Genomic DNA, 24,376 nt, shown 5'->3' with positions numbered 1-24,376 from the left:
CTAAAAGTTAAGAGAAACATGAAAAGAACTCTAAATTTCATGCGGAAGCGTAAAAACTAGTCCCAGTGGCTCGATCACGAATTCTGCTTGTCCATTGCCCGTGTATCTCTACTCTTACCTGAAACAACAACATGAGAAAGAATGAGTATAAAATACTCAGTAAGTAACCCCACTATTTGGGTCAGGATGAGCATCTATATCATCTGATACCCACCTCTGGTGAAACATATACACTGCTCTAGTCCTCACGGGACATATATACACATGAAACAAGAAGAAGACTGAGTCCTATTCTATTGTAGTTAAATATGCCCACTACCTCTGGTGAATCCCGAAGGACACACAAATGGTGAATCCCGAAGGAAACACAAAACTTGTGAATCTCGAAGGAAACACAAACTGGTGAATCTCAAAGGAAACACAAAATCTAATGGGCATCTAACTAATCAGTAAGAACATTTGCACAGTCTCAACATCATAATCATCACTGTACGAATCTATGACATACATATAAACCTTAACATCATGGCTCTATAACATACACATATACCTCAACATCATGGTTCTATAACATACATGTATACCTCAACATCATCAGATCAAATACAACCATATGGAAGCACATACCATCTTATACTAACATTCAAGTGTCTATGTGCATAAATAAACAATTCAAATCTCGTACCAGAACATACTTTGATCATATTATACTATCAGTCTATCATGCTAACATTCTGCCATGACATACATTTATCATGCTAGCATACATCTAATGCCTGGCCTGTGGGCAGTTCCAGTAGTAAGATTACTTACCTCAAAGTTAAATCCAAAATTAACCCAAGTAATTAATCTCCAATAAAGTAACTCTCGAATTAATTCCCCTAGCACAAAACACAAACACTAGAATTGAATCTTTGAAGCCAAAACCAAAACATACCACATTTAATCCAACGAACCCCAATTTAACTTACCAAAGTTATGGCTTGGTCTAAGATCAAATCCACAACCAAAATTATTATTGACCAACCCGAAACAACTTTTGCAACGCCGCACGATCCGCTTTCGATCTTGAAACTCTTCCAACACTCAAATCTATGGCTCAAACATGATGGTCATTCACAATTTTAGCCAAAATCAACCGAGTATTCTAAAATCCCCAAAGAAAATTCTAAAAACTTTTATCTTACCCAAGGACTCCGATATTCTGGCACAAGCAACGGTGGTGGCAACAGAAGAAATCCGATGACTAAGCATTGGATCCAGTGTGACAACGCAGATCTGACGGTGAGGTGAAGCGAACCTAGGCTGGATGGATCGGGCTGGATGATGGGACAACGACTCGATGGTCAGCGGCGAACGGTGGCGGCAGAAGGATTGCTGGGCGAGTGAGCGGCTGACTAGGCTACAACGGCGACTTTTAATGTCAGTGAAATGGTGGAACAGTGGTGGCGGCTTTCGACGTGGACGACGAGCTGTTGGCTAGGCTAGCGACGAGATCTGGTCGGCCTAACACCCGCAGCAGCGAATGGGAAGGCGATTCGACAGAGGGGATTTGGGGTGGCTGTTGGCTAGGGAAAGGAAGAAAATTTCAAGGGAAGGGGAGGGTTACGCGAATGTGTGAGGAAGAAAGGGAATGTGGGTTTTAAAAAAAAAAATAATAATAAGAATAACAAAAACAAAAAAGGAAATAAGTGTAATTATATTTTATTCCTTTCTTTATTCCACTTTATACTATAAAATTTCTTTCATTTTCAAAAGAAAATTAATTTCTGCAATTAATTTTCAAATGGAATAATTTCACGCCAACAATTAAATTCCCGCACTTGAAGTCCAAAATTCCAAAAATGCTCTCCAACTAATAATCATTTTGTTAGATAGACAGGGATGGTGAGAGAGGAAAAGAAAAACGTGGGATTGATCCCACATATTCTCGTAACTTCCCTAGGCGGTTAATTTGTTTAATTTAAATAAAATAAAATATATTAATTAAATGATCATTTAAATCATATTCAAATGATTTCCTCTCACATAACCTATAGTTTTAATGTGTATCTAATGTACATTAATTTTAACCTATAGTTTTGATTAATCAATTTAATTTAATTTAAAATAAAATTATTAATTAATTTTTCAATTAATTAATCATCCAATTAAATATCACATATTTAATTTAACTTTTCATTTGAATCATATTAAAAAACATTTCTCTCATTTAACCTATAGTTTTAATGCGCATCCAATGCATATTATTTTTAACCTATAGTTTTCAATATGAACAACCAATCTTATTCATATTAAATTAATATTTAAACTCTGTTCAAATATTTTGTTATCTGATTTATTAATTTTGAATCATATCCAAAATTAATAATAAAATCTAAAATTAAACTATATATTAAAATGTATCAACATACATTAAAAAATTATCCTGAAATTGAACATTTCAAATTCAATTTAATGGCAAATTACTTCAATACCCTTTACAAGCTAGGAAGGGGACCTAATGGACCTGCAGATCAAAAGCTCCAACGATGTGAGATTAATTGACTAAACTCATTAACCAAATTAATCAATATTCGTTAACTGTGGGTATACTCCACTAAAGACCTACAGCTACACTCTTCTCATTACATATGTGTTTTTGTGTCCACGGATATAGACCAATAACAGCAAGTTAGCCTTTCATGAGTGTTCATAACACCAGCTGAGTCAAATTACTATTTTACATCCTTAAGTACTAGTGCTCCTCTAATGAACAACCTGTTTACGGTCCAACCATTGAACAAAAACCCTTCTCGGGCTAGTGAGTGAGTAGGGTCCTTTGTTCAAGTCCTGGAGACATCACTTAGGGAACACTTATCTACTTACCCTGAAGTCGGGAAGAAGTGAAATCCATCTTAGATGATTATGTTCCCAGCTACCTACTCGATCTCATCCCCCAAAACAATAGGCATATTGAGTCAACGAACTGGCTACTCTCACCTATGAAAATCAAAGGACAATCCTCGTGAACAGGAGTTCATAATATACTCAGGAGTAAGACTAAATTGCCTAGGTCATCCTATTGAAATAGAAACCTAACTAGTCAATAGAGTTATATCTAGTGGTTACTATTTTGCTGTCCGGTCTTATGCAAACTCATTACACAGGATACCTCCATTCACGTGTCTTCTACACGAACGTGTTGGATCACTGCGTTTGTATCAAAGACAAAGTAGATCATATCCATAGTATTACCAAAATAAAATACTCAACCTTATCCCTATACTATAGGCCCTTTAGGCTGTATCTTGAACATTAATCACTATATGTCTCTACATATAGTTCAAAAGTCATAAGACAACCTAGGATGTTAGTTTATTGGATTTTAAGGTTAATAAAACAAAATTATATATCTCCCGTATCAGCTGAATATAATGTATAGTGGTACATTATAATATAACATTTCTTTTTTTTTTAATTAAATGTATAATATAATGTATAATGGTACATTATAATATAAAGTGCAACGAGGAGACTTGATCATCACAAAGATCGTTTTGGAGCACAACATTGTTGATCCATTTACGAAGGCTCTTTCAGCTAAAGTGTTCCTACTGTTTTTTATTTATTTACCATTCCTGTTGTTTTAGGCTTTGATATTATGTACATCCCACTGGCTAGAGTTTTAGTTCAAATAGAATTTTGTTGGGTTCTCTATCCTAAAACTTGTAGATAGTAAATGTAAATAATTGACCGTCATCAATAAAGAGTCATCGATGTTATTTCAATAAATATTATCAATTTTGTTATATTCGTTTTGTCTTAATAACCCTAAATCCAATAAACTAACATCCTAGGTTGTCTTATGAGTTTTGAACTGTATGTGGAGACATACAAGGATCCATATTCAAGATACAACCTAAAGGGTCTACAATCATTAATTAAATAAGATTTAATTAATTAATTAAATTAATTGATTTAATATTAAATTAAAAATTAACTCCCACATAGGGAGTTAACAGAAACGTGGAATGATTCCCACGTTTCACTCTTTCTCCTCATTTGATTAGAATCCTGCAATTTTTTGAAGAATGCAGGTGATTGATTTTGACACACACAGAATGGTTCTGTGAACATACTTTCTCTCCAAAATATTTCTCCTTCTTTCTTCCTAATTATTATTTAGTTCCGACAAACCTATAATCCTCAATTCTCGGAGAATAGGGAGGAAGCCCATTTTGGTGGTGTTGTTCTCAACCCCAATTGGAGAATTGGTGTTTTTAATTCACTTCTACAAAAGTAAGTAACAATTCCCTTTTCTCTATAGAATTATTTTTATGCATACTTAACCTAGTTTAATATATAGTAAGCTATTTATTTTTTTGTCTTTGTAATGTTTTTTGAATTTCCTAGTGAACTGGTATTTCAAAATACCTAAATTGATAACCAATATTGGTCCTTAATTCTTCTGCTGCATTAGGGCTTTCAACCCTACCATTGTACACATTCAGGCTAATTAATACTTGCGTCCCTGCAAAGGAGGCATGAGTTATTTTGTTTGGTGCCCATGAAGGAACTTCCAATGTTAAAATTTCAATACTACATTTGTTAACTTCAAAGTTTGAGAATCTTAAAATGCACGATGAAGAATCAATGGCTAAATTCAATGTTCAATTAATGAACATTGCAAATGAGCCGTTTGCTTTAGGTGAGAAAATTTCAAAAGAAAGACTTGTTCGGAAGGTGCTTAGGCATAACAAAGTTGTAGATAAATAAATTATTTGGCTCCTTGCTCACTTTTGAGATGACTCTAGATGGAAAAATCAAGAAGAAAATAAAGAGAGTTGCTTTACAACCCTCAGTTGAAGATGAACATGTTGATCCTGATAGAGAGTTTGGGGATTTCCTTGCTGAATCTATTTCATTAAGGAAGAAGTGAATTCCTTCTTGTGTAGCGTTTTTCCAGCTCCCCAATCAAACATATGCCTAAAATAGTAGGCTTATTAAATCGGTGAATCTGGCTACTCTCATCCATACAAATCAAAGGACCGCCCTCATAGGCAGGAGTTCACAACTCACTTAGAATTCCGGTCAAGTCACCTATGGTCATCCTAGTGAAATGTAAGTCTTTTCTAGTAACGATGTTATAATGAGAGACTACTTATTATAAACACACTCTTCATTCATCGTAGGGGGACATAAGAAAAGGTGTCTCAAAGCCGAGCATGAAACTTTTCACCAAACCAATGAATGAGATCATGGGATGTGTTGACACATGTTCCTCTCCTACTTACTATAAACACACTCTCCATTCACCTTGTTATTGACCTATGCAAACACCATTCTTAAGGGGACACAAGCAAAGGTACCTCGAGGCGAAACATAAATCTCATGGTGTGAACTATTTAGGGAGAAATGTGAAAAGAAATTGAAGTATCATATATATAATTTTTCTCCCATTGAGTGTTTTAAACCTAAGGTTCATTTACTTAGAAAAATCCGGCTAATTAATTTTACTAAGTGATTGTTAAATTTGCCCAATATAACTCTTATATTGAATAATTTAACAATAATTAGTCTTGTTTATTAAACACTTTATTAAACCTTAATCATTCATTGCATGCATATAACATATTCCATTTCTATCAGCTTAAATATCCCAGCCTAGATAGAACATTCATTAGACAAAGGTCCCTTATAGATAACTATGTTATAAATTTAATCTTTTATTTGATCCAATTTAATCCTATTAAAAGAAAATTAAAAAATTAAACCTATTTTCAATGTCATTATAAATATTATTAACATAGATCTATGTGAAATCAATGTTAAACCATTTATAATTAATTTAACCTATTTTTGCATGCAACTCTTGACTGTAGATTTTAATTATAATTTCATTAACTTATAACACTTATAAAGTTTAATGAAATAATTAAAATCTATATATGCATCCAATGACATACTTTAAAAGTATTTGTCTAAAGTGGCATCATGCTTCATGCATCTCCATTTTCATTACAACAGACATAACAATTATATAATAATGTAATGAAAAGAAAAACATCCATCCATTCAACCATACTATATGTTATAACTATTATATATAAAATGATGCATGGACATGTTATAAATACATGTTATCATATAATATAACAATTATATTAAGTATGATGCATGAGTATACTTAATTAAATAATGCAACTATATAGTATAACATATATATTAAAATGATACATGAAATAATGTTTATCCTGTGGTAGGATTTTTATACTATATGACATACACTATGCAATATAATAAATAAGCCATATATCACATGTATAATAAACATTATAAAAGTAACATTGGACCAAAATTAGCATCCTAAACATTAATTAAATTAATATAACACTTATATTAATTTAATTAATGAAAAACAAATAAAAGAATTAATTACTACAAATTAATAGATAATAAATACATAAAAAAACTGCTCTCGAAGCCACGATATGGAACTGCAACCTGACGCACGCTGCCATGTTCGGAGCATCACAACGCTCTAGTCGAGCACTGCGACACTGGCTTTTATGTTGTCGTAGTGTATCCCTACATTACTCGTAGTGTCGGGACATTCTGCAGCATTGCAAAGTTGCGGTTGGAGCGTAGTGATGTTGGCTTTCTGCCTTACAGTGTAGGGTGAGCATTGTGATGCTGGAGCCTTACGCTCTAAGGTAGAAATCTTCATGTGCTTCGTTTGTTCATTCGTTTTGCTCCATTATTGTTCCAAATTTCTCCAAATTGAAGTCAAAAACTCTCCATGAATGACATGGACTAAATACAGACTCGATTGTAAGAACTAAATGCCAAATAATACACTGGAACCTTACAAACCGACTGAATAAAGTAGTAAAAACTATGCTAATTTCAAAACATTCAATGAGCAAAACATCAACATTCAAAATGCAGATTATACACCCACCAACAACTCTAAATTAATGTTCGAAAACGAAAATCAAAGACATGACTTGCCTTTGATACCAACTGAAGGGTTTGAAATACCCCAAAGTGGAAGCAATTGGCTGTTGTTGTGTCTCGATTTTGTTTTACATAACATGAAATACAGAGGGACAGAAACTTTGATAAATAAAACTAATCAAGCATGCATTTCTAATGAGATTTACATAGAGGAGAAAGAGATTGGGGGACTAACTTTTGAAGAATCAAAACTTCACATTTCCTCTACAACAACATGAACAACGCACTAGTTCTTTCGATCTCCCGAACTCGAATGAAACTCCAAAGCACGAACAACAATAGTTGCCCAAAAAGAACACCACCACAAATATTCGTTGTTATTCTTAAGGATGAGAATCAATAGAGAGTGTGTGGGCTTCTATATCTTAATTTTGGTGTGGAAGGGAGGAAGAGTATTCTGAGAGAATTTTCACAGATCTCACAGAGAGGAAGGAGGAAGCAGATGAAGTAGGAGCAATTCTTCTATCCACAATCTATGCAGTACATTGTTATATGAGAGGGGTGGGTTTAGAGAGTTATTAAAAATAACTCCTTCCCCTTTTTAGTTTAATTTAAAAAATTAAAAATTAACAATTTTGAATTTTAGTAATATATATATAAAATAACTAACTTAATATATAAATATATATAAATATTCAACTATATGTTATATCACATATAACATATAACATATAGTTTATTACTCTTTCATATAACCTATAGTATTAATATGAATCATATTCATATTAATTTTAAGCTATAGTTTTTATATACATCACATTCATATAATTAATATTTGAATCATATTCAAATATTTATTTCTCTCATTAAAACTTTATATTATAATGTATTATATTACTTATATTACTTATATTACTTATATCTTATACAATTAATTTCCTTAATTAATTTGAACAATTCAAATTAAACCAAAATCAATTCAATTCTCATAAATCCTTATTAACTAACAATGAGTTCTTATCAACCTATAAATTGAACCTCCAATGATACTTGATTAATTAATTAAACTCTTTAATTAAATTAATCAATCTTTATTAATGTCGGCCACTCTACTAAAGACCGACAACTGTACTTTTACACTATAGATATATTTTTGTGTCTATTGGATATAACCAATCAACAGCGCATTGACCCCTCACAAATTGCTTGTAACTACAACTAGGTCAAAATTATTATTTTGCCCCTGTAGTTAATCTAACTCCTTAAGTACCACTAATCCCTCTCATAAATAATTAGTTATAGTCCAACTATAACCGAACCCCTCTTGAGCCAGGAGAGGGTGTGGCATCATATTGTTCAAGCTCCGAAATTAGCCCTTAAGGGAGAATTATCTACTTACCCTAACAATAGGGAATGAGAGAATTCCTTCTTGTGTAGCTATGTTCCCAGCTACCTAATTAGACGAATACAAAAAATGGTAGGCTTATTGAGTTGGCGAATCTAGCCATTCTTACCCATACAAATCAAAGGACCACCCTCATAAGCAGGAGCTCACAACTCACTCAGGATTAAGGTCAAGTCACCTATGGTCATCTTTGTGAAATGTACTTCTATTCTAGTAACGACGTTATAAAGAAAGACTATTCATTTCGTGGTCCGGTCTTATACAAACACTTTGTATAGATACCTCCACTCACATGTCTCCACATGAATGATCAAGATCAGATCATTTATAGCATTACAATAATTGTAACAACTACAAAGTGATTCATATTCGTAGTGTCACTAGGATAAGGTATGTAGCCTTATCTATCTACTATAGACCGTTTAGGAGACCTACTCATTTAGGGTGACTGCATTTTTTTTTATTGTGAGGTGTGTATTTGTTCTTGATGGCCGTTTTGTTCAACAAAGTGTCTTTGGTCTTTGCTCACTATTTTCTGTTGTGCAACGTCATTGTTTGAATCGTTCAAGAATGTGAAGATTATTTTGTCTTAGGGAAGCCTAAGGCGCAGTTGAACAGAAGGAATTCTAGGTCTTAGGGGGAGCCTAAGACTTCATTAATCAAAAAGGCTTTCTCAAGCATGAGGGAGAGTCTAAGGTGTTACTTATTGAGAAGGGAGTTCTCATGACTTAAGGAGACCTATGTTCTCATGTGAAGAGAGTTCTCAGAGTTACAGGGAAGATAATCAAGTGGAGGTGATTCTCACACATTATAAAAAACCGAAGCGTTCAACACTAATATTATCCCACTTAGGGGAGCTTAAGTACAATTGAGAGAGAGTCTCACATCTAGAGGGAGCATAGGTGATTAATGAGTTGGGACCTACGTGAGTCACTATTGTAGTTGTCGAATCACAGATAAGTACTATGTTGTAATTACTTGACTCTTTAATATTAGTGAATTATCTTTCCTAGGCACACTGCCATAGGGTTACCAATTTGTGTCTTTACTTGTTTTCTTGTTGTTGGTATTTTTTGTTGTTACATTGCTTGATAGTGCTTTCCGTTTAACATCCGTATTTCGAGTGACGAGTCATCTTCTCATTTTTTCAACCGTCACGTGTTCTCCTCCCGACATGATCCTTGATCATTGCCCTCAGCTTATCTTTTCAAGTGTGAAGATAAAGTACTTATGCATTATTATGTAGAAAAAATCTACAAGTACTTATGCATAATGAAAAAAAAAAAAAAAGTTGAAAGTACAACATGTAATAGTGAGGGTTCAAATATTTGATCATTTGATCGATAATATATTCCGTTGAGTATAAATGTCATTTATGACTTATGAGAGCTTAAAACTCATATCTTAAACCACTTTTGTAATGCATTTTCTCAAGTAAAACTCCAATTTTGCAACTTTTTGAAGAAGCAAAACTAAAATAAAACATTGTAATCTTGTAAAAGGGACACATTAACAACAAGTTTGAATTGAATTTGTGAAGGGAAAAAAAAAGTAATAGAAACGTGAGGTTCCAAAATCAGAAGATTTTAAATCCAAATCCAACTCTACTTTTGCTGAATCTGAATTGGATTGCCATCCAGAAACAGCTCATCATAAGTCAATCTTGGCCTCAAATTTTCTTATGTACTTTAAAAACCAATATTAATTAACAAAATCACCCATTAAACAATCCAAATGACCTTTAGAAGCTTGATTCTTAAAGTATAGTGAAAATTTAAAATTCTTCAATCCAAATAGATTCGTAGTCTTTGGAATTTTAGAGAGTTGAATTTAATAACAATTTTGAACTTTTCATCTGTGTCAAGGTATAGATATATATGTATATATTTGGAATGTTCAATATGAATAGGAGACTCGAATATTTGAACTTTAAAATTGATAGAACTTACATTATACCACTTAAAATAAATTCTTTTTGATAATAAATTAATATATCTTTTTGTACCCATACACATCATTTGGAAGAAATAATATTGAATTTTACTGATTGATTGTTCATATTTTGTGTATTGATGTTTTTGGTTTTCTTTTGAATTCAGTGCCTAATTGGATTTTCTAGAGAAAAAAATATTTTTCAAAAAATTTATTTTTATTTAAACTCTTTTGATTAAAAAAAATCTATGTAAATACACTTTGAATGTGGAGTTTCAAAAAAACTATTTTGAATTCTTATCAAACACTTCAATTTTTTTTTTCAAAATGAATTATTTTTAAATTTAAATATTTGAAAAATTAAATCAAACATTTTGATCAAGTAAGTAATACCTTAACTACTTGAATTATACTCAAGGTTGGTGATGAATTGATTGACATATCTTAATAAAAATTGTGAATAAGGAGTAAAATGAAAAAATTTTAAAAGTTTATATCATATATTTAGGAGAGGCAATGTAATTAGGATAATTTTTTGACATCAATTTTCTAATTTAACATGTCATATAATTATTTAAAATAATAAAGATATTACTTATTATACCTTTAAATTTATTCCTACAAGTTCGAGATTAAAAATATACTTTTAAAAAACAGGTATAAAAAAATATATTTTTTAAAAAATTCAAAAACTAAAAATATACATTTAAAAGAAATTTAAGTATCAAATGTAACTATTCTCCAAAACTCTGAAAACTAATAATATAATATTTCCATTATTAAATAAAGAAAAATAATGAATAAAATGATAAGCATGAATGAACAAACACAGAACGTGCGTACTACGCCATAAATGCCCCAATTGGGCCTTTCAAAACCAATTTTCTATTTTTTTAATAATATAAAAATATATATAAATAATCAAACCAATTAACTCAAAAATGCCGCCGCCGTCCACCGTCGTCATTAGAAAAATGGCTCTCTTACGCACAAAATCCCGCTTGATAATCCCAGCTCCACCGCCTTCCCCAATCCCAACCGGCACCGGATCGCGTTCGGCGGCCAACGAAACCTTCAAAACTTTCCTAGAGAAGTCGATTCATCTGCCGCAGCTCTCTTTGCCGGAATCTCGCTTCCTTTCCGGCGTCAATCCAACACCCGCCGTTGTCGATTTCCGATCGCTCGTTTCTCCTGGCGGCGGCGAGGCGGCGGCGCGGATGCTTCGGTCGGTAAATGAATTCGGGGCGTTTCGGATCGTTAACCACGGGATATCCGGCGAGGAGATTTTGTCGGTGGTGAATGAAGCTAAATCCGTATTGGAAGATTGTAATAAGGGAGTTGATGATCGGGGCTGGTTTGAAAACGACGGAAATCGGGAGGCGATTTTGCAGTTACGGCGCCGGAATGACAGCAAGGCGTCGGAAAATACAATTGTACCGGCCGAAACGAACCGGCAAATCAGGTAAAAATCCGATACCACCCGATGACTTTGATTGTTTCCGATATGTTTGAAAATGGGCTGGGCTTAGCTGTAAGTGGCCCGAGTAAGGCCCACTTTTTACGGAAATGTTTTTAAAGAGAATTTCTTTATTAACAAGCTGTATATATAATTTTAAAAAAGTGATAATTTGATTTTTTATTTTTTGAGAATAATTTTTTCTTTAATCGTTTCATGTCCAAAATAACAGATATGTTTATTGTTTATGTCACAAAATGTACTTTATTGGCTAGAATATATATTTTAATAGTTTTGGTTGAGGGTTTTTCTTTTAAAATTTATTAATATTATTTGAGTATTTTTCCCCCTTTTTGATTTAGTCCTACACTATCTGAAAAAAAATTGGTATAAATAATTAGATACGGGAAAGAAAAGAAGAAAACTCAAAATTTTAGTTATTGTTTGGTAACTATTTCATTTTTCATTTCTTGTTTTTTAAAATTAAGTCTATTTTCTCCACATTTCCTATCATAATTTATATCAAGTATAATTGTTAAATTTTTAGTCAAATTCCAAATTCCAAAAACAAGTTTTTAATAGCTACTTAATTTTAAAAAACAAAAATTAAAAATCATGCCTTAACTGTTTTCCATTTTCTTTTCCATTTTTTTTTTTAGAAGAACTTATTCCTTGATATTAATTTGACTAAACAAACTAAAATATATATTTAGTAATTAGTACATTGTACGTAGTATACAAGTGTAATACTTATAATCTTTTTATTAGAATAAGTTTCATACTTATAATTACTTTAGCGTAAATGATTTTTCTTAATCTAAATTTAGGCAACAAATTTTGAAAAACCTCAAGCAATTTTAGGTAATCTAGTCTTTACTTTTTTTTTTTTTTTTTTTTTCATGTTTCCATATCATTTACTTCTCACTCATTACATTTTTTTTTGTCTTTTGTAAATTTTTAATTAGAATAAAAAGATTGGATTTTATTGACTCAAATTCCCATAATTTCTATTCTAAAGTAACAAAATATGTAATTTCAAACTCAATTGAAACTATATTCCTACTAATCCAATATATAATAAAAAGAGTAATTAGAATGGGACATACGTTTGGAGTTAATAATTAAATGCATAACATAACATTTTAAAATAATTGTAATTGCAAATATAGTCTATCACGGATAGACTTAAAAAGTTGAATCTAAATTCTACTAATATTATATTATATATCATCTGAATGTTATATTTACAACCGTTCCTAATGACTATTTCACTATATTTTAATCGGGTTTGGTTCGATTTGCAGTGGAAAGATGGAGAGAATAAGAAGCAAGCTAGAAGGCATTGCTGAGAAATTAAGTGAAATTTTATGGAAATGCATGGGAGAGAATGTGAAGAAAAGAGATAAAAAAGAGGCCATTTTTAGTATTTACAGATACAATAATAATCAAAACATATTGGAGAGGGAAAATAATAATAATAATAATATTGCAAAGAATGATAAAGAAGAGAGAGAAAATGATGGGAATGAGATGATGAGGCTTCACATTCCAGGAGAACATTGCCAATTCTATGTAAATTCCCATCAACAAGAACAACCCTCTTTTTGCTTTGATGCTGCTGCTGATACCATTGTTGTTACCATTGGTAAACAACTCCAGGTAACTTTATCCATATTCCTCCCTTATGTAATCATATTGTTTTTAACATTGACTTTAGTAGATCTTCCGTTGAAATCATATGTGCTCTGTTGCATAGCTATTTACTTTTTTGTTTTCAATTTTTTTTTAAAATTTTTAAAATTAGTTTTTAGAAACTCGTCTTTTAGAATTGGACTGAAAATTCAAAGTTTTCTTAGAAAAAAAAAAGACGATCATTATAATAGTTTGAAAAAAAGTAAAGGAATCAAACATAATTATAAATTAACAAAAATGTAAAAATTAAGACCCGTTTAGTAATCATTTCGTTTTTTTGTTTGTAGTTTTTTTAAAATCAAGTTTACTTTTTTCACATATTTTACAACGTCTTGCATCTTTTTTAAGTATAATGGTAGAATTCTTCGTCAAATTTCAAAAATAAAAACAAGTTTTTAAAAGTTATTTTTTTTAGTTTTCAAAATTTGGTTTAATTTTTTAAACCATTGGTAAGAAAAAGATAATAAATGAAGAAATTTGGAAGTGGAAGTAGTATTTATAAACTTAATTTTCAAAAACAAAAATAAAAAAAAAATAATTGTAAAACAGGCCTACATGATTGTTAAATCGAGCCTTAGTTTTTTTCCTTTTTTTTTTTTTTCTTTTTAATATTGCACTTACCATGGTCTTCATCCATCTTAATGCAACTTTCAAATTCTTTTTAAAAACATTTTCTTTTGGAATTCCCTTCCCTAATTCTTTCATATATCTAGATTATACAATTTTCATTTTCCATTTTATCCTCAGACATTTAAAATATATTTGGAAACGGGGTGACTTTTATAAATACTTGGTAATATTTAAAAAATATCTAAGAATTATTTTGAAATGGTTAAAATAATTTGGAGACATTAAAATATGTTTCTATTTCTAGATGACTTTTCAAAAAATGAAAAAGTAATTTAAACCATTTCAAAATTACCTTTCGAAAATCATTTCTAGCGATTCCAATAAGTTGATAACTCAATTTGAATTTCACATACATTATAGAAGAAAATGGGAAAGCGATATCATTATTGATAATAAATATATTGTGATATGATTTTGATAGGAATTGAGCTTGGGAAAATTGAAGAGTGCAAGAAGTGAGATGATATTTTTGACAGATTTGCTTGGAAGCAAAGCCTCTTTCTCCATTGAGCTCAAAATTTCAAACCCAAATTTATTGAAAAATCATAATTCCCATTCTAAAATCATCTCCATTTCTGATCAAATCTTCATTGCCTTTCTTTTTCTTTCCCTTTACTTTCTTTACACTCACATTTCTTCATTCTTTAAAGGCAAATAACCAATTTAAAAACACACAAAAATCCTCTTTTTTTCTCCCCTTCCCTCTCTTTGTGATTGATATATATATTTCTATGCAAAGGTTTTATTGGTTTTGTATAGAGATTGTGGTGTGGCATTTGGGTTTGAAAGAGGTTCAAGGGTTTGTATTTGAAAATATTTCTACACATTATTTGTGTTTATTAAATCATACATTATAATACAAGTGTGGAATATATTTGGGAATGAAAATTTGTATCTAGAGTGAGAAAGAGAAGAAAGTTTCGAGTGTATTAATGTCGAAGTTTCTTTGTAAATTATTTGACTTTTTTTTTAATATTATATATATACATAAAACAATGGTGTATATTTCAAAGATTTTCGAAGAAACTTAGTTCATGAAAAAAAAAAAAAGTGAACTTGAATTTGTGTATTGAAATTTTTGTTAGGGCAATTATATTAGTGATTCAACGAACATTAGGTTTCTACCCGTGTTTTTTAAGACAATAAATTTATTGTTTTAAAATAATATTTCATGTTTTGATCAAATAGCACTATAATTATAGGGTAAAAAATTATGGATGAATTTGTTGAAAATTAAAATTCTCATCAAATTAAATCTATTTAAATAATATTTTGAGTCTAGAAAATAATGATTTTAGTAAAGTAAAGAAAAAATGGAACAATAGAAAAGCCAAAGGACTAGATATACTCAAATATCCTAAAATCTCTTAGGTATTTCTTAATATAGTTCTTAATCTTTTAAAATTTTACCATTAATGTATTAGAAATTCCCAGTAATTTTGTAATTAGAAAGGGAATAAATTTGTTAGTTAATCAAGGAAGCAAGAATCCAAAATGAGCATGGCTCAATTGATTCTTCCCACTCCATTTTGTTAAAAAAAAAAAGAAAAAAAAGAAAAAAAAATCTAAATGTTTAGAAAAGTGTTCTTAAGAAAAAAAAAATTAGTTTTAACATTTTGAAAGCCAGAAGGTGGTAGTCTAGGCGATGATAGAATAGAGAGAGAGAGTTTTTCTCCACACAACAAGAATTTTTGTATCTGCTGATGCAAAAAAACTTAGGCGGATCTTCAGAAAAGTATTGGCAAAACATCTGTCGACGTTTTTTTGCATGGGCAGACAACATGTGTAGAAGTCCGTCAGTAGAGCTTCTGCTCATACATTTTGACGTTGCATAGGTAGAAATGTTCATGCAAGTAAATGTTACCCATGTAACTAACATCGGTAGAGAAGACTTTCTGCTCACGCATTATGCATCAGCAGAAACTTTTTCTGCCAATCCAACGACTTGCGAGGACAAAACTCATTTTTTGTCCACACATGACCTGTCAACAGAAATGAGGATTTGTCCATATAAAAAAGATTCGTGGACAAAAAACATTTCTGTCCACGTATGATAAGTTGACAAATAGTGTACCAACAAATTAATATGAAATACTTTTCAAATACATGTTTATGAAATATGCAAGTACCTATTGAGAAAAAGATTGCATCCTAATTTTAATTTTACATAACGTGCAAAGAATATGTGTGACGGAAATAAAATACACATGATCAATTAAGCATACATATATATATTTAGAAGTTAAGAAGAAGAAAAGATTCATAAAATGTATCCTTGAACACTAGTCTTTTCACGATTTCCTCTCCAAAAACATGCAACAAGGGTTCAAAACCAATGGACACCATCACGTGGAGATCCCAGTCTTCTCGGGCAGAGAACTGTAGAGAGTTTGTGGGCTTCTTTGAATAATTTGGAGAACGAATGATTTCGTTTTGAGAGAAAAAACACTTTTCCAAAACCTTCAACAACTTCAATATTTTCAATACCTTACAACTCCAAAACATTTTGGAGTATTTATAATATTGCAAGGAAAGATGAAAGAACTTTTCTTTTCATCTTCCAAATAATAACGAGACAATTTATTGAAGAAAATGAAAGGTTTTTATGTAATCTAAAATGTATACGATTAAATAAAACTAATTTTTAATTAATTTATATACTTTAATTTAATATTATAAAAACAAATATCCTCAATAATTTAATATGAATCAAATTCATATTAAGTTTGATATTTTCTTTCAAACTATATCTCATATAATTTTATAAAATAATTTCCTTTATTAATTTGAAAAATTTAAATTAATCTGACTTAATTTGATTCTCATTTTTATCCCAATTGAACTAACAAGGGAACTTATGGACCTATAATTTGAAGCTACAATGGTACTCGATTAATTAACCAAACTCTTTAATTAAATTAATCAACTTCCATTAATTGTCAACTACTTCACTAAAGACGGACAACTGTACTCTTTGCGCTACAGATATAATTATGTGTCTATTGAATATAATTAATCAACGGCGTGTTGACTCCTCACAAATTGCTCGTAAGTACAGCTGGGTCAAAATCACCGTTTTACCCCCGTAGTTACATTTAACTCCTTAAGTATCACTGATCCCTCTAATGAACAATAGGTCATAGTCTAACTATGACCAAACCTTTCACACCAGGAGAAGGTGTGACACCACATTGTTCAAGCCCTAGAATCAGCTCTTAAAGGAGCAATTTATCTACAGTCTCTGACTATAGAAAATGAGTGAATTCCTTCTTGTGTAGTTGTATTCCTAACTCCCTAATCAGACGAGTCCTCGAAATGGTAGGCATATTGAGTTAACAAAACTGGTCACTCTCACCTATACAAATCAAATGATCGTCTTCATAGGCAGGAGTTTACAAATCAATCAGGATTCAGGTCAAGTCACCTATGGTTATCCTGATGAAATGTAAGTCTTATCTATCAACGGTGTTATATGGAGAGACTATACATTTCGTAATCTGGTCTTATACAAACTCTTTGCATAGAACACTTCTACTCACATGTCTACACATGAATAATCAAGATGAGATCATTTGTAGCACTTAATAACAATTGTAACAACTATAAAGAAAGTTGTATTCATAGTGTTACCAAGATAAGATAAAGTACCTAACCTTATCCATCTACTACAAACTATTTAAGTTATCATTGAAACATGATCCGTCTGTATGTTTCTACATACATGTTTGTTTCAAAAAATAACCATGGATCTTAGTTTATTGATTTTTGTGGATAAATGCAACTAAATGATAAATAAAATACCTCTTTATTTTATTAGATAAATAAATTATTGGTACAATACAATTACAACTACAAGACCCACAAGATTTAGGGCATCAACCCAACAATTTCAATTTCCTACAACAAAATATATTCAACATTGTGATACAACAATTTTTTTTTTTTTTTTTAAAATGTCTTTAACCATTAAATCCTTAACCAAAATATATCATCCGAACAATAATTCTTTAGTGTTTGTTAGTTTCTTGAGCTATTAGTTTTCATTTTGGCTATATAAAATGAAAAAAAAAATAATTAAATACACAAAAAAAATGTTTCACTTGGTTAGTTAGTCTTCACAGCAAATGTCATTTCTGGTGCCTTCAAAATATATAAACCTGAAAAGGAATATTAAAGTCCATACTTAATCTTACTTGTTTGAAATTAATCATGTATCAAAATAATAGAGCAAATTCATTTGCATGACTTTCAAGTCTCATATGCTATATACTCACCCCAAACATATAAAAAATGGCCAAAATGTGAATATTATCAAAGCAAACTATAAAGTTTCCAAAAAGCATTTAAGTCACCCTTTAATTTTCAAAATAACCTGAAAATGCTTTAGTGCCATTTTGGATCTAAAAACCAACCTAAACAGCTTCCCAAAGTTTGTAAGTCACCTTTTAATTATCAAAACAACCTAAAAATACTTAAGTGTAACTTTCATTCTCCAACCAAACCTAAAAACTACCTAAAAAGTGTCTATGTGATACTTTCACTCTTATACCAACATGAAAAGGATCCAAAAAATTTTCAAGAGGCAATTTGACTTCCAAAATAATCCAAATAGTTCACAAGAATCAATTTGATTATCAAAACAAACTATAAAATTTTCAAAAAGTTTGTAAGTTACTCTTTAGTTCTCAAAACAAACTAAAATGCTTAAGTGCAACTTTCACTCTCCAACCAAATCTAAAAACTATGTAAAAAGTGTCTAAGTTACACTTTAATTCTCAAACCAACATAAAAAGGACCTAAAAAGTTTCATTGCCTTTATACTCTATATCCACCCTAAAACCTATAAAAAAAATGCACTATATGCATGAATAGGCTACTGTAACTGCATGATAGTCACAACATATTACAACACAAACATATAATAAAGGCAATATGCATGATTAGCTACCATAATTGCATAATAATCACACATAATATACATGCATGGATGGAAAATTTTTTAACTTTAATATTAAAGAATACCTAAGTATTTGAAGGTGCATCTTTGTCCTGTCCTCGCCCCAAAATTTTTTTAATGTCGGACCATCCATATTCTCATTTTGAAAGTTCACGAATTAACTTACCACTTTGTTTTACCATCTTTGCCATGTCCTTTTCATATTTGTAACACTTATGTGTGCATCTCTTATCTTATCATTGATCCATCCTTCTTTTTCACAAAAATGACTTTCATAGAAGACCACCACCTCATCAACGCCGCTACTTTTTTTGTAGTATACAATTAAGATTAGTCATAAAATTATGACATGATGGTATAAAAGAATAATTACATTGCACTTTACCAATTTATATTGAACTTGGGGGAGTGCCTTCACCCTAGTTATGTGGTTGAAAAGGAGAGTGAAGCGACTTCTTTTGTTTGTCTCTTGTTTTTTTCTAATATAAGTAGTGATTGGAATTAGTACACAAAAATTCATGTAAACTATAGGTTGAATTAAGAAAAACATCCCTTCCATGTATTTGACTCTCATCTATCATATAGAATGTTTCACTCCGCTGGATTCGTTAGCCTCTTTAGTGTATTGGCACGTACTTCAACAGGGTCCTCAAATTCACAATATTCTCTATGTAAATCTGCTCTATATTCTCTAAAAGTTTACTACATCTGCTGTACTAAGTACTTCTTCACAACCATCTTTGTTGAGTCAAAATCAAAATATGTCTGTTTATTCAATAATAGATGTACAATTCTACTCTTATATTTTAAAAAATATAAAAAATGCATAAAAGAAACATAAATTTACCTCAAACCGATCAATCACGAGCTCCTAACTCCCATAGGTACAACCTTCCAAGTCTCACAACTCAATGGAATAGTATTTCATACTATAGTACCAATGCTAAACCCAACCTAAAAAGTATCTAAAAGTTGTCTAAGTGATACTTTTATTCTCAAAACAATTTAAAAGTTTCTATAAGTGTTCAAGAGACTTGTTGACTCCCAAAACAACCTAAATAGTTCCTGAGCATCATTTTGATTTTCAAAACCAACTACAAATTACTTAAAAAATGTCTAAGGTATTTTAACTCTCAAAACAATTTAAAAATGCTTAAATATTACTTTCAATCTCAAAATCAACCTAAAAATTTTTCAAAAAGTGTGTAAGTGATACTTTAACTCTCAAAACATTTTTAAAATGTTTAAATGCAACTTTTCACTCTCAAACTGAATCTAAAAAATGCCTAAAATTACCTAAAAATGTCTAAGTGGCACTTTAACTCTCAAAACAACTTAAAAATATCTAAGTATGACTTTCAATCTCAAAACCAACCTTAAATAATTTACAAAAAGTGTGTAAGTAGCACTTCAATTCTCAAAACAACTTTAAAATGTCTAAGTGCAATTTTTACTCTAAAATCCAATCTAAAAAGTACTTAGAAAGTGACTAAGTGACATTTTCATTCTCAAAACAATTTAAAAAGATCGAAAAGATTTGAATTTTATGTCAAATAGAAACTTAAATCCTAAATTTGGTGTCTAGCAAATATATGATTTGTAGAAAGTGTGGAATAGGTCAATACTGAAACATTCATAATTCATTATTCCCAATTCCCATGAGTGTTAACCCCATTCTTATCATTTAAATTAGGCTACATCCTTGTGGAAAAAGAATTTTCACCTCTACTTGAAAATTATATAATTACTTTTAATCACATTTCTATTGTTTCAATTTCATAACTTTCATAATAACCATTCTTAAACACCCATTCCTTAACTTTTTCATTAAAATCAGAAAGATATATGTTTGAGGGGAGGAAATAATAGGCTATTATTCATTTTAACTTTACCCTCTATTGTGATCCACAAACAAAAATAAAGAACCTTCTAACACACATTCAACAAACAAAAGGTTATAGCTAAAAGAGTTTAAAAATCAGCAACACCCCACATAAGATATCTATCAATAATGAAAATTGTGTCATTGTAGAATGATGCAGGCATGCTTAGCCTCATGAATTACAACAGGATAGTCTTTCCAGACCACTTCCAAGGATTAAAATAAAATAGAACTTTTGAAATAAAACAACTTAGACCAAAACTAACCCAAGATTTAAAAGACGTTTCTAATAACATGGCCTTCCTTAAGTTATTCAATATGAATATTCATCCAAAGAGATGATTTCACAAGCCTTAGTGCAAAATCTAACACTACAATAAAACACATATTTTCCAATACTTCAAACCGTTGAGAAATGGTAAAAAACGCATCGAGAGACCCACTTGTCGTCGGGAGTTTGAACAAACTCCTGAGGCATGTTGTGTGGGCTTAGAAGTTTGGCACTCCCGACGCATGTCTATACATGTCTATACATGCGTCGGGAGTTCTTCGAGCTGCAGCTGTCGGGAGCAGAAATTCAAAATCTAAATTTAAACTTCACAGGGCTTACCAACTATCTGGAGATAGAGAAACTCTCGACGTTTTTTGTCGGGAGATAATCATTTTTTTTAATTTTTAACTTTAACTTTTATTTCTTTTTTAATTTGATCTAAATAACCTATGTAACATTATTAAGCAACTAAAAAGTACTAACATACGAAATAAACAAACAAACAAAGTCCATAGTATTCTTTATTACACAAAATAGAGAGAAGTTGTCAAAATGATTTAGAAAACAAATGTCTTCATAAATACATAGAAGAAAGAACGTGAAAACAACCTCTCCAACACATGATCTTGAACACAACATCTCCAACAACATTTCCAACATCATCTCCAAACAGCATCCTACAAAAAAAATAAAAACCATAAGGTGAATCCTACAAATCCTATCAAACAAAGAAAATCCTACAGTCTTACAAAATAAAAAAAATGAGTAACAATCTTACAAAACAAAGAAAATCAGCACACTTCCAATACTACATGTTCTCAACCTGAAACCTCCACAAATATACAAAGACCACAAGTTAAACTCCAAAAGAATAACTAATCCTAACTCATCCAAAACAACATTCAAAAGGCATAAAATTTCACAATCAAATAAAAGCCACTAGATGAATCTTACAATCCTACAAAACGGAGAAAATGAATACATTTCCAATACTACATATTCTCAATCTGAAACCTCCACAAACGCACAAAAACCACAAGTTGAACTCCAAAATAAACAAGAAATTCATAAATTCATAAACTTCCACAAACATTCAAAATTCATAAACTTCCACACATCCCATCCCAACTCATCCCACACATCCCACACATCCATACAACATTCAAAATTCATAAACTTTCACAAACAAACAAAAAACTCCAAGTTGAACTTCAAAACAAGTATAAGTAATCTCAACCCACCCTAGACATCTCACACAACGTCAAAATCCAATTGTTTGGCTACCATAACTACAAAATAGCCAACAATTCATTATCATAAAGCTACTAGTAAAACATAACTACTTTGTTACCATAACTGCAGGATAGCAACATATTAGACAACTAGATAATGAAGTAATCATACCTAATTTGTTGGCTCTTCTCTCTATGATAGTATCATATCTTCAATAATTTTTTTTCATTTTTTCCATTTGTCTTACATGATCATCTCTCATTTATTTTTTAACGTCTTCAAGTTTCTTAATCCTCGATTGAGACTATTTGAAATTGGCTTTCAATTCCCTCACGTTTCTACTTATAAGCCATGTCTTATAAAAATAAATAAATAAAAATTTATATATATATATACATCAATCTAAACCAAAAATGTCATTTCCATTAATGGCTAATAAATTTCAACAAGCAAAGTAAACAAAACTCATTAATTAACATCGAAACAAATCTCAATAGAAGTCACAAACACCTTATCAACAAAGCTATAGGACAATAACATAGCAAAAGTAATTGGGGGGAGGGTTTGAAGCACAACCACCTATTCACCGAATTCAATGCCAAAAGGAGATTAATCATAATTAATTTACAAAATTCTTCATGTGGAAATCAATTTATTTATTTAATAATTTTTGTTCTTACAAAGGAATCAATTCATTTATTACCAAAGTTTTAACACTTATGTCCATACAAACATAATGAATTATCAAAAGTTAATTGAAATAATTTCCTAATTGTGTGAAATTTATGGTACTAAACATCATTATGATAGATATGGAACGTAACACGAAGGATATAAAATATAATATATGCAATGAACAACTCTAAGAGTCAAAGTTTAACTCATCAAAAATAATTTCCAACAGATGACGACTAGCTGCTTTGAAGATTAAAGGAAAAACAGACGATGGACGATGGACGATGGACGATGGATAATAGATGATGGACGAACGACGACGGACGATGAATGAACAACTGATTCGATTTTGGCATTGGACGACACGGACGAATGACTAGCTGGTTCGATTTTGTCGACACAGACGAATGGTCGGTTCGATTTGGGCAATGGATGCAAACGAATGGCTAGCTGGTTTGATTTGGGCGATGGGCGACATGGATGAACGATGTTTATTTACTAATTTAAATTTATTTTAAAACTTTTTTGACTTTATAATTTTTCTAGAAATATCCATCGAAATCAAAATTTTGTCGTTATTTCTATCGAGATTTCCATAAAATTAAGACCTCAATATTCCATCAACATCGGTATGTTAAATATTACCTGTATGTATTTATGTATGTCTATATATGTACACACATTATAATACATATATAAGTAGATAAGTGAAATAGCCATATCTCTGGAATGAAGAGATGTTATATCTAAATTGAAAGCATTAGTCTTTTCTTTTTTTTTCTAATTAAGAATATATATAGAGAAAAATTAACTGAATTTGAAAAAAAATATTTACTGAAAATTATTTTTCTAAAAAGAAATATTTAGTCTATATTATACTCAAAATTTAAGATATCTATAGCCATCTAATTTTGTCCGAGATTATTTAAATAAATCTAATTATTAGAATAATTTATCTTAATTTTACTAATTATCCACCTTTATTTATTTATTTTTTAACAAAAGACTTGTTAAAAACTTTTAACTTTTTATGAATTTGGTTAAAGTAACTAAATGGGTTAGTTAAAGTAACTAGGTTAGTTAAGAAATGTTTTAAAAAAAGGAAAGTTTTGAAATTGTGTTTATTTTTCAAAAACCTCACACCATTTTGGATCGAGACCAAGTTTGACATTTTTTTCAAATTCAAAGAAATTAGCTAATAGAAATTTTTGGCTTTTAGAGAAATTATTTTGGCTATAAAGCCATCTTCTTCTTCAACAAATGGGAACAATTTTTACACAATACACAAACCCTAGATCCATACA

General features: G+C 30.6%; 1 protein-coding gene across 1 annotated transcript; it reads left to right on the top strand.

Moving 5' to 3' along the window:
- Window positions 1-11,089: 11,089 nt before the first annotated feature.
- Window positions 11,090-15,007, top strand: LOC120072944 (2-oxoglutarate (2OG) and Fe(II)-dependent oxygenase superfamily protein). Its single transcript, XM_039025479.2, has 3 exons — window positions 11,090-11,738; window positions 13,037-13,391; window positions 14,476-15,007. Exons 1-3 carry the CDS (start codon window positions 11,218-11,220, stop codon window positions 14,710-14,712), a joined length of 1,113 nt encoding a protein of 370 aa, XP_038881407.2. The 5' UTR covers window positions 11,090-11,217; the 3' UTR covers window positions 14,713-15,007.
- The last annotated feature ends 9,369 nt before the right edge of the window (window positions 15,008-24,376 follow it).

The sequence above is a fragment of the Benincasa hispida genome, chromosome 3 (genome assembly GCF_027475165.1).
Source record: "Benincasa hispida cultivar pf3 chromosome 3, pf3_genome.v1.1, whole genome shotgun sequence".
In the NCBI taxonomy this organism is placed as follows: domain Eukaryota; kingdom Viridiplantae; phylum Streptophyta; class Magnoliopsida; order Cucurbitales; family Cucurbitaceae; genus Benincasa; species Benincasa hispida.
Note: the sequence above shows the minus strand (reverse complement) of the source record. Positions and strands in the feature narration are given on the sequence as shown.

What these genes read in the sequence shown, in the direction of transcription:
- LOC120072944 (XM_039025479.2), top strand. Translation starts at nt 11,218, where the DNA reads ATGCCGCCGCCGTCCACCGTCGTCATTAGAAAAATGGCTCTCTTACGC. An exon ending in GAAACGAACCGGCAAATCAG is followed by an intron (nt 11,739 to 13,036) that starts GTAAAAATCCGA and finishes TTCGATTTGCAG; the next exon opens with TGGAAAGATGGAGAGAATAA. An exon ending in CCATTGGTAAACAACTCCAG is followed by an intron (nt 13,392 to 14,475) that starts GTAACTTTATCC and finishes TGATTTTGATAG; the next exon opens with GAATTGAGCTTGGGAAAATT.